This window comes from Apis florea, unplaced genomic scaffold (genome assembly GCF_048593485.1).
Source record: "Apis florea isolate Af1SG1 unplaced genomic scaffold, ASM4859348v1 contig_3170_pilon, whole genome shotgun sequence".
Lineage (NCBI taxonomy): Eukaryota > Metazoa > Arthropoda > Insecta > Hymenoptera > Apidae > Apis > Apis florea.
Window position 1 is genome coordinate 4,989,350 of NW_028256714.1, and position 12,275 is coordinate 5,001,624.

At 34.4% G+C, this 12,275-nt stretch overlaps 1 protein-coding gene across 15 annotated transcripts in view; it reads right to left on the reverse strand.

Moving 5' to 3' along the window:
* The window catches only part of LOC100869706 (sallimus), a 124,737-nt gene that overhangs the window by 67,541 nt on the left and 44,921 nt on the right, over positions 1 to 12,275 (reverse strand). For 14 of the 15 annotated variants that reach the window (XM_086910091.1, XM_086910086.1, XM_086910087.1 and 11 more), the window contains 9 exons: positions 11,653 to 12,172; positions 11,357 to 11,528; positions 10,984 to 11,170; positions 8,591 to 8,930; positions 7,529 to 8,258; positions 6,814 to 7,152; positions 6,580 to 6,736; positions 5,912 to 6,078; positions 5,625 to 5,754 (listed from right to left, as the gene is read on the reverse strand). In XM_086910091.1, coding sequence (XP_086766217.1) covers positions 5,625 to 5,754; positions 5,912 to 6,078; positions 6,580 to 6,736; positions 6,814 to 7,152; positions 7,529 to 8,258; positions 8,591 to 8,930; positions 10,984 to 11,170; positions 11,357 to 11,528; positions 11,653 to 12,172 — 2,742 coding nt within the window. The remainder of the gene's footprint in view (positions 1 to 5,624; positions 5,755 to 5,911; positions 6,079 to 6,579; positions 6,737 to 6,813; positions 7,153 to 7,528; positions 8,259 to 8,590; positions 8,931 to 10,983; positions 11,171 to 11,356; positions 11,529 to 11,652; positions 12,173 to 12,275) is intronic. The other variant, XM_086910095.1, reaches the window with a different exon arrangement.

The following is a 12,275-nucleotide window of genomic DNA, read 5'->3' on the forward strand; positions in this document are numbered from 1 at the left end:
TCGTTGCCAAATGATTTTAATTTTACGTTAATTGTATATTATTATTTTCAAAGTTTATGATTTAAATGTTATTCTAGAATTTTTATGTATTTTGTAAGCCCTATACGATCAATTTATATTTTCAGAAACTGCATTTAATGATTGTTTAAGAAAACTTTTGTTACTATTTAATTGTATCGATATTTAATAAATAGTCATCTGTTTGTCAACTCCCATTTCCTATACAAACGATTTTCTATTCGAGATTCATTGCTAGTTTGGATTTTTCATTATATTTGTTATTACCTGGTAATAATATAATTTCATTAAAGAAATTAAAAAAAAGAAATGTAGTAATTTCATTTAAACATCAGGAAAAAGTGAGTAATTACATAAATTTTCCAGTTGGCACTAATTATTGCCATAAGTTTTATTTTCACTCTGCACTTTCTATAATTATAAAATATCTATCCATAAAATCTTGAAAGTTTAAAAAAAATTTATATCCACAATAATATCTAATTCTCGTAATATCATAAAATCTATCATAAAATAATTCGAATCGAGGAGTAAACAATGAAAGTGTTGAAAGGCCGATAAATAAAAACCCAATATTTTTTTACATGTTTGTTGTATATCCTCTGCTGTCATGTCGTCATTGAGTATCACAGAAAATTTTGCGACATAATGCAATTTTATTTATTAAATATCAGAAATTAAATCAATTCGTAAAATTTCTCAATTTTTCAAATCAAAATAACAAAATCTAACTAAATTAATCTTCGAGAAAAATGTGTTGCAATTCTCTGCTATTACAATAATATCTATCTTAATAATGGTACGAAATAAAATCATTTAAAATAATTGCAAGACATCGTCCAATTATATTTATTTCTATCGCAGAAGAAATTCGACTCTTTCTCATACATCATCGTGTGGCATTATCTATTTAAATACGGATTCACAGTGACAATACAGAACAAAATTATAAATTGCACTGCATCCTATCATTTAAATAATTCATATTTCAATCACAGAAGAAAATTGAAATCCTTCTCACAATTGGTATCCTTTATATTTCGAATGACAATATGCAATAAAATAATTCATTGGACCGTGTCGCATCACACTCGATGATACGAGACGAAGAATCCATCCAATCGAATCGTCTCTCGAGCAAAATATCGAAAAGTGGTATCGTGCACGACTCGTGTGCACGATATCGAAGCAAGAAGATTCTAGACCCCACGTGAATTTTGCCGTATGTTCGCCGAGTTCTTCATCGGCGACCAAATATAGCCGGGTAATGTTATACACGTCACGTGGTCAGAAATAGCCTAAGAAGAGGGCCTAGCCGAGTGTGCACACGGCACTGGTGCACCCTCCGCCGTCCCTCCGTTTTGAAACGAGGCGGACTACCAGAAGCGATGAGGAAAATACGTTTACCTCTTCACGCTCGTTAAACCAGTTACCAGAGAGAAAGGTGATACCGGGTACAGACAGAAACGTGGATCGTAAAAGACGAGTATATAAGCGGTATATGCCGGTGGAAATCCCTCGCGTCAACGAGCGACATATAACGAGGGAGACGAAACGAAAATTTTTTTTTTTTTTCTTAATCCATCGAGGCAGCCATGAATAGAATCTCGAGGCAGCCAGAATCTCGAATAGAAAAATGAAAATTATGCGAAGAAAAGATTTTTCTTTCTTTCTATGATATATAGTTGTTTAAGGAGAATACACTTTTTTTCTTTCTTTAAATTATTTTATTATAGTATAATGGGAAAACATTGAGATAGAAACAATGGAATTTGGAATAAGTGGATCTTCTTAATCGTTTAAGAATTCTTGTGAAAATTTGTGAAACTTTCGTTGTCTTATTTGATTAATTTAAAAATTGGTATATTTTACATCGAATTATGAATACTTATTTACTAATAACTTATTATTCGTTATCTTAACGAAAATTGAAAGAAAAAAAATCGAAGATGTTTATTATTGGCGTTATAAAAACAAAGTTTTAAAATTAAATTAGATTTATTACTCTGTAATTAAAAATTGGGTTAGATAGGTGAAATATACGTAATTGAAATTATCTTTTATTTAATTTTATAAAACGTATTTGATAAAGAATTAGAGAATTTACTGGATATATTTTATTTTTACATAAAGAAAAAGATATTGATCGTTATTTTATTTAAAAAAAAATATCGAGAAAATTTGTTAAATTCAATGTTAATATACAATTTTAATTACTCGATTATTATTATCCATTGATATGGCTATTTTTCATCAAATTTTTAATTTTCTCTTTTCAAATTTCCCGCCTAAAATAGATGCGAACCAATAAGATTTCAATTATTCAATTATTATGTGCCAAACATTTTTTATCAAATTCCTAATTTATCTTTAATCCACTATTATTATCCACCCACGAATATTTTTCGTCCAATTGCTAATATTCTTCTTTCAAAAATTCCCGCCTCAAATAGAAACGAATCGGTGAAAGGTGTTATATACTACCCCGTAACATCGTCTTAATATACACGGCCAACTACTGTGAAACAACTTGAACGTTCCAAGAGCCTCCCGAACCGGCCTAAACTCCTAAACTTCGCGCGTTTCTCGAACGAAACTCAACGGATTTTGCTTTCGTTTTTCGATGTCAAATATAGCCCTGCATCTGGACTCGGTTTTCAAAGCAAAGTAGCAACACTTGGGCATCTTCTCTCCCCTTATTTTAGCCGTTGTATAAATCTGCCAAGTGTTGCACCGTGGGGATCGCTCGTTAACAATCCTCGCGACTCATTGTCCGATCGATCGTCACGCTGATTAAGAACGGCCCGTTTCTATTTCTATCCACCTCGATTTCCATCCAACGATTCACCCACCCCGTTACGAAAGTTTCGCGATTATTTTCAAGGTGGTGAGCCGGTTTACGAGCCGTGATTCATCCCGTGTGTACCCCGGTGTGTTTCCCGGGTACGCATTTCGTAAGCAAAACGCGGACGAATTTATGACGCTTGGAAACGTGGCTGGCAATTACGTCGCGGAGTGCAAAAGTCAATTTACATTCGCTGCTCCTATATTTGTCCGCAGCCTGGCACATTCGTACATTCCGAGACGATAATCTTCTATGCGGGAGAAAGGCTTTCTTTCGATTCAGGATTTTGTGATTATTTTCCTGATTTTTCTTTTTCTTTCTTTTTTCTTTTTATTTAATTTTGATATCATACTACATATTATACCATTTATCGATTTCTTTTAATATAATTTTTGGTGTGAATTTAATCAATTTGATAGATTTCTTTAGTTTAGAATGTTGCATAGGAAATTCCTTTGGTTTTATATTTGTTTGGGATTACTTTGGGGATATTTAACCTCGTGGAAAATTCTTTTATACGATGATTTTTCTATTTTCAGGGCAATTTTCCAGGTATTTAATGTGTTTCAGGAAAAATTTCTTTGAATTCAACTGCGTTAACTGATTTCGTAATTTTTAAAGTATTAAAGTCTCTCGTGGCGAATTCTTTTCAAATCCATTTCGTCATCTTTTTTTTTTATTTCGAATATTTAAAATATTTCGTAGAACATTTCTTTATCCTCACTCTTCTTAAAATTAACATTTTATGATATTCTTTTTTAATTGTATATTTTAAATTTGATATTTAGAGAAATTTTATAATCTAATTTTTCGTTTCATTTTAATTTTTGCGTTTAACATTTCAAATTTTCACTCACGTATATATGGATACGTAACTATGAATTTCGAGATGCCATCAATAATAAACATTTCAGTAGACCCTTAATCAATCCTAATGCATATGATGTATGCAATGCTAGATCGTATCGAATCGGCAACAAACGAGGCTTGTGCGTATTTAAAACATTGGTTTTTATTGGCCTTTCCATTGTACAATAATAAATAATCGATTAGTAAAACGTTAAAGGAGAAATTATTTGCGTGTAGGCTGTGTAACTAAATAAAATTCATCATCACGTCAGTGTAGAACTAACTAACAAATCATTCCTAATATAATAATATATTTAATGCATCGTGTGAATAATGTATACACTTATATATTATATATATATATTTTTTTTTTACGATATATATATTTTATCATGTTTTTTCCTTTTTTTTTTTTCTTTTTTCAATAATGAACATCGACGCTAAATCGAACGAGAAAACGAGTTACGTGTTCGTTGTACCGTTTCCAAAAAATCCGAATTTCTCTTTTCATCCATATTTTCTCCACCACAACATTTTTTCTTATCTCGATTCCATTGTTCGATGTTGTTCGAAATTCCCGCCATCGAGATTTATATACATAAAGCGGAGCAAAAGAGGAGAATTCGCAGCGATTCGTTCTCAAAATTCTCAAACGATTCTTGTCCAAAGCACCACCTCATCGAATATCAAAATCAAAAAAAAAGGAATCGAATTCGACCATTCGAAAAGACGCTCGTAGTCTCGTGTGTCTCGCTCTCGTAAATCGCACCTTGTCGGATGGAAAATCGGCTACGCTCGTCTTACAGGTCGAATCTCGACACGCTTCGATTTTTTTCGTTTTCCACCTTAAACGAGTTCAATTCTACAAAACATTTCACCGTTTTTTTCAAGATTAAAACCGATCTCATTTTCAGCACCACCTCCGCGATATTTCTCACTTTTAATCTTAAATTTTAAATTTGTTGCATTTAATAACTCTTTCCCTTTTACGTACGTTTACCGATTATAATTATATCTATACTTCTCTATAATTATCTATCTTTCTTTTTCTTTCTTCTGTGAAACAACACGTACACTCGAGACAAAAATTTTTGCCTCTCTGCAAAAACATGTATCACTTTCCTCGTTTCACTCGCTCGTCTACTATTTTTTGTGTACTTTTTTTTTCTATTTTACTTTTTATTATGTTTTTTTTTTCTCTTTGAAAAACAAAAAGAACAAAAAAAAAAACACGACGAGTTAGTATAAAACTCCCCGGGCTCGCTCGTGACTTTGATTAAAAAAGGGTCGAGAGCGGGGAACAAAGGGTTGAACATTGGTAACGATTCGCTTGGTGGGTTAGGTTTCTTCATTTTTTTTTCTTTTGTAGAGAAAAACAACAAAAAAGCGAAAAAAAAAAATAAAAATACGCACGGGTGTCCTCGATGAACCATAATCGACGAAGGAACACGTGACTTTTGAAACGATTTATTCCAATTAAGTCACAAAGTTAATTATTTTTAACATATATATATATATTTGTTGAGTGATTCAATTATTATCAATACGCATAATTATTCAATTTTTGATTTCAGTAATTCTTTGATAATAAAATTTAAAAAATTAAAATTTAAATGAGAAGATAAAAAATTGATTTTAAATGAAAAAACTATTAATTTTGACATAATAATTAAGTGAATTAAATTGAATCTTTTGAAATTAATCATTATATTAATCATCAGACTGTCGTTATTGTTAGTAACTTTTGAATTTTTTTATTTTCTTCCTTTCTCTTCTTTTTCCATTTAGAACATGGAAGAGAAATCGTTTCACGTGTGCACGTGTTTCTCCGTAACACTCTAGAGGCATATCCCGTAGATTCAATCGCGTCTCGTGTTAGCAATTGAATTTGTATCTTTTATTCAATTCTTACTTTTTACGATGAGTTTGGCGGAGGTTTCTACGGTGCCGGCTGAAGTGGTAGCCCGGCAGGTGAAGGTGCCAGTGTCTTCTTCGTACGTGGTTGCTATCAGCAATACGGCGTTATTGCCTTCGTGAATCATCTGGAAAATTTCGATTTATCGTTAAGTTCGAAATTGAATCGAAATTAGAAGAGAATGTACATTGAAATATTTTATTGATTCTATATTCAAATTTAATTATGAATATTTAATATCCCATTGTTTGGAAGAATTAATTCGATCTTGGAAGATAACTCACCTGGAAATCAGGTGACTGAGGAATTAGGGCACCTTCGCGATACCATTGGATCGTTGGCTTTGGTTTAGCTGGAGTAACTTGAGTCTTGAACTGTGCCGGTTGTCCTTCAAACACTATTTGATCTTTCAGTGGTGACAATTTGGGGAGAACATCAGCTGCATCGGGGGCTAAAGCAAGATAATCATTATTTAATATATAATAAATAAATATCTAATTTACAACGATTATTAGACCTAGGATTTTGCATGTTATAGTATGCCTGAAAGTGTCTAAAAATTTAAAAGATAATTCTTTAAACAAAAAAAATTAGATTTTCGATTAACTTTGAAGATAGTGATCTTTGACGAATCAATGAAAAATCATTGAAAGCGTGAAACCTTGCTCTTTTTACACATTTTCACTTATCCAAATACGACTTTCGATTCCTGATATCATCGTATAAAGAAAAGATAATTTCTAATCATTTATCTTAAATCCTATTATTATTATTTAAATTAGCAAAATTTTAAACCGCTATAACTTTGAAGAAAATTAGATAGTTGAAAAATTTCATGGTTTTACAAGTCAAATTTATTTAATTTCATATTTTCAAATTATTCAGGACTATAGCCAAAGAGGATTAGAATGTTATTGAAATTTTTGCATTGGTGAATGAGACTGCATCTTACCAAGAACTCTGAGGTTTGCTGAAGTGGTGACATCACCGGCTGGATTCTTGGCAATGCACTTGTAAACTCCCTCATCTTCGGGAAATGCCTCAGAGATCCTCAGGGTGCAGAGGTCGCCATCCTTCTGCATTTGGAAATATTTAGATGGTTTGATAACCTGGAACGATAAATAAATTTTAGTTTTACGGGTAAATCTGGATCTTTAACCCAATCGTATTATTTTATCACAAATACCTTGTCGCCTTTCTTCCATTGCACCGTGGGTACTGGTTTCCCAGTGATCCTACACGCGAACGCAACGGACGTACCCTCTCTGATAGTTTGATCTTTCAACGGCTCCAACACTTGCGGCGCCTTCTCGACGCCAGGTGTCGTTGGTTTCGCGGTTTTGGCGGGAGATTGAGGGCCACGGACCGTGCACTCGGCGTCGCAACGCGCCTCTCCAGCGCTATTTATCGCGACGCATTCGTATTTGCCCGAATCTTCTGGTATAGTTTCCAGAATCAACAGGGTGTAGATGTTGTCCTCTTCGAGCGTCTTGTAACGAATGTCTGCAATCACTTTTTTGCCGTTCTGTAATTATAAAAAATAAATTAGAAACGATATAAATCAATTTAATAATTATCTAGAATTGGTTACAACTGGTTCTAAATAAATTCAATTGAAATATTTCTACATTGATGATATGTAATAATATAAAAATGTGTTGTATGTATCTTTGTATAAATTTCTTATTTAAATAGTACTATAAAAAGAAGAATTATTTGTAAAGTAAAATTGTAAAAACTCGTTTAGGTAGAAGTCTATAATTTGCAATTCTTCTCATTATTCACCAATACGATTATCGTATTATTGTAACGAAAGGTTAGCTTCCTTCAATATTCTTTATTCTTTCAGATCATAATTAATAATCATCCCATTATATTAAATCAAAAAGAAGACCCATTACCTTCAACCAATAAACATCCAAAGGCTTAGTTCCGGTCACTTTGGCGTCAAATCTAGCCAGTTGGCCAGTGGTGACCGAAGTGCTTTGAATGGTGGACAGGAAGCTAGGTGGCACCACTCCACCTCTACCCGGTTGCCTTCTACGCTCCTCGACCACCAAATTTGCACTGCATTTCGCCTTCCCGCCGCGATTCTCAGCGATCACGGAGAACACACCGGAATCCTCCATGAAAACTTGGCGAATGATCAACACCGATTTCGTGCTGAACGTGTAGATCTGAAGATCCGGAGAATTCTGTATAGGGAAATCCTCGCGGTACCATTTGATGGTCGGCAATGGATCGCCGTCGAATTCGACCTCGAATCGTGCCTGCTCCTGCTCGAACGCTCTGCAAGGTTGAATCTTCTTCGTGAACACAGGAGGTTTGGCCGGTTTCGTTGGACCTTGAACGATGCGCTCCTGAGTTTTCGCTTTGTGCTCCACCTCGGTCGTTTCCGTGGCAGTTATCTTCCTGGTGATTTCCAGGTCGCCTTTGACCTCTTTCTGGATCTGCTTTTGCTTGGCTACGTGCACCTCGCGCCCGTGCACCGTGGATTCCGACGGCTCTGGAGGATACCTTCCTTTCACGCGCTCCATATCGATGTCCACTTCCGTCGTGTGTGGCTTCTTCACGAATTTCGTCGTGGTTGTCTGCTGTGTTTCCTGAATTTTCTCGTCCTTCTTGTCTTCCCTGGAAATTTTTCCACTCGTTTATTTATTTATTTTTGAATAATGGCTTCGTAAATTGAATTAGAAAATATAAAATGTGCGTATAACGTTAATAAATGTAACTTGTGATACATATAAATATTCATAGAAAAGTATAAGTGCAAATATCAAATATAATGTGTCCATTCATTAATATGTAACACAATTGTATTGTCAAGAACGAGATATAAAGTATGTTATAACAAATAAATAACAATATATATTTATATATACTTTTTGTGATCTTGTAAATATGAATATGAATATAAAAGTATATAAAATTAAAGGAAAATGGAAATGGAAAGTATTACTTACAGCGTCTCCTCGTATTGTTGGGCCATTCCCTTCGCCACAGAATGGGCGACAACTTTTTCGCCGGGAATGGCAAACTGGTGGCTGGATTCTCTCAATCTACTCTCCTTTAAGACCTGTTCCTCCTCGAGGGTCATCAGCTTGTTGTAATAGTCCTCGTTCTTCTTACTCTTCACAGACTTTTGCCACTCTGTCTCTGGTTCTTTGTAGACCTTCTGTCCAAGGTGTTCGGTGGCGATCTCGATGCCCTGAGAGATATTGTGGTGCCTCTCGTCGAAAACTCTTTCGAGCTCTGTGTTCTGTCGCTCCGTTTGGTATTGGGTCAGCCCGTAATCATACCAAGCTAGGGAAAATACACGTTAGACCTCCATGTTTCTCGAATTTACACGTCACAACGCATGCCAGACGAACTTCGGAAACATTCAATTTTTCGACCGAAAATATAGCGCTTCCTCGATCACTTTGAATTTTTATATCACTACAAATAAATAATTGAAATATTGACAAGAAACAATAATATATACAGTCGTATTTTAAAGAAACTTTACCCTTAAAGTATCTTAGAATATTTCAGTTCATTCGAATATCAGCAAAATTTTTTTAAAAAAGTGTTGAATGTTGTATAATTCCGAATTTTTCGTTAATTATTAAAAAAATAACGAGATGAATGAAACAAAGGATTTACATGAAAATAATAAATAAAGATTAGATTATAGCTAAATTATTATTTATCAAATTTATCGAGATGATAATAAGAGACAAAGTGGAATCGAGGAGGAACGCTATATTTTAGAGAAGACAGAAAAAAATCACGGGGAATTACGACACAGTACTTCATTGGCGATGCAACACATAACGACGCCAGCTGCGCGAGAGGGACAGGACGCCCGGAAACCAGGCAACCGGAGACAGAGGTGGACATCCGGATGATTCAAGTTAGATCACGTGGAACCACGGTTCCAATCTCGTTGGAATCACATCGAACAATCAACTGAACATTTCTCATTGACACATACAGAGAGATCCAGTAAGTAGTTATTTCTGAATTGCAAAATTTTAATAAATTACGACGAAATAAAGACGATACTTTTTCTTTTTTATGAAACACTGAATCTCTGCTGTTTGAAAATATCGTTTTAAGGGAAATGGGTAACGAGGGATTTTATATACACGTTTCTTAAATAAATCCACGACGAGTATTATTTACATCGATGTTGAATAGCACTCTGAGAAATACGGACCCTGCTCACAACTAATTTTACAAAATTAATAACAATGAAATCTATTAGATGAATGTTGTTATGTAATGAATAATAAATAATACATTAAATAAAATTGATTAAATGAAATGATTTTATATATATATAGATAAATACAAAATATGAAAAAATAATAGTTGAGCAATACACCCGTTTTCTCCAGTGCAATAAAAATTGATTACACGGAGGAAAATATATCGTGCAAAAAAAAATACGAATTAATATAAAAATAAAAATAAATTCGATGATCCGCCGTTACTTCTATTAACGATAATCAATATTTTTCTCCGTGCACAATTCATTTCATGTTTGGTAAAACAAGAAAATGAAAGACAATGACAATACATATGTGTGTATACACATACAGTGTGTATATATTTATATATATACAAAAGTATATAACAAAATAATCTATAATAACGACTTGGTTTCTCTTTGATTTATGTTTCTCATACCTGAAAACGCCGAAACGAAGATACCTTTTAGCCGACATTGCTCGAATACGCCCGTAGAAATTCCGAACCCCAAAGACGAACAGGAAGAAGAAGAAGAAGAAGAAGAAGAAGAAGAAGAAGAAGAAGCTGCTTGTGTCGCCCGAGGACGATCTTTCGAATCCTTTCGTAACATTTTCTTTCTTTTTTTTTTGGCGGAAGAAGGAGGAAAGGGACAATACATGGGTAAGGTATATGTTCGAGTGTTATTATTGTACTCGAATGGAAATGTATGTGTCGTATCGATATCTCATGTAGGTACTGTGTTGCGGTTGTCGTTTATATAATATCTTTCGATTGCATACTATATACGTAATACTATACTATTCTATTTAATTTTAATATTATTTTATATATATATTTTTTTTTTCGTGTAGTATTATATATAGTGCCTATGTTCGATATATCGACGAAATATATCTAACATTGTTCTCTGTTCTATGTGCGTGCATTCTTTGCGAGGTGGTGGATCGATCGATCAATTTATTTGTTCGAATAATTGATTATTGTATTATGATAATCATGTGTTCAGAAGTTCATAAACAGAATAGAATATTATGTTTCAGTGAGGTATAAATGATGAGACGCAAAGAATGCGACGACATGTTCATGTATTGGGATATATGTTTCGGGATAGGCAACTTACGTCTTGGCGAGTTCTTCAACACGCCACGATAATCGTCGCTTCGTGGTTTCACTGTCAATGTGGTTTCGGTGCGTGCCTCGCCTACCGAGCTTCTCGCGATCACCTCCACTTTTCCGTGATCGTATTGCCTCGTTTTCGGGATGTCCAGGTGGTACATGCCGTCGTAAGTCAGTTTATAACGCGATCCCTGTGAAAATTTACAAAATAAAGGGAATTCGTGAATTAGAAAAATTTAATATATTATTATAATCGTAATTTAATTTTAATCGTAGAATTTTGTATTATATGGGGGATTTTAACTTTTAATGAAGAATCCAACGAAATTAAATAATTTTTTTCCTTTATTCGAGAATATAAAAATATTGATGCTCACGTTGACCACGGTGTGTCCATTGATAATCCACATGACACGAGGTCTTGGGTGACCAGTGACACGACAGCAGAATCTGGACCAATCGCCCTCTTCGACGGTCACTGGTTCTGGTTTGCTCACGAATGTTGGAGGCGCTCTTACCTTCTCTTCTTCACCTTCTTCCTCAGGTACTCTGTGCAGAATATTCACGCATAAGGTAATTATTCAATGTCATATTATAACTATATTTAAAACTATTCTACACGTTTCTTGAAAAAGGGAAATATTGATTAATAAAAAATAAAAATGTTTATTACATTTGCCATGCAGCTTCCATTTCTCTGATCTTTTCGATACTCTTCATGCCTTTCGGTAATTGGGACTCGTAAATAATTCCAGGCTTGCCAGCCGTTCGAATCACAGCCCGTGTCTCGTCCATTCCATAAAGATTCGTGGCTCTGCAAAGGTATTCGCCGCTGTCTTCAGGATAGACCCAGCCAAAGTTCATGGCCACGTAACCAAAATCGTAAATAGGAGTGAATCTGTTCTTGTGCGGTAGAGGTTTGCCATTGAAGAACCATTCGACCTTCATGTTTGGATCGCCGACTGGCGCCAATTGACATTCGAATTTCGTGCTGTTCATCTCGACCAGCTCGGTTTGATCTTGGATCTGGGTGACGAAACGAGGCGGTTGTTTCTTGTCCGCGTCGTAGAGATCGTCCTCTGTAAGGTGGACTTCCGAGGTGTACTTCTTGATGGTCGCTTCCATCTGCATCAACGCTTCCGACTTCTTCATACCCTTTGGCACTTGGTTCTGTAGAATGATGTTGGGCAACTCTGTAAATAAAAGAATTGGCAATTTTTCTATTAGATAAGATTTTTGATAAAAATTTTATTTTCGTATTATTGAAATAAGAATTATCAAAAAGTAATTATACTT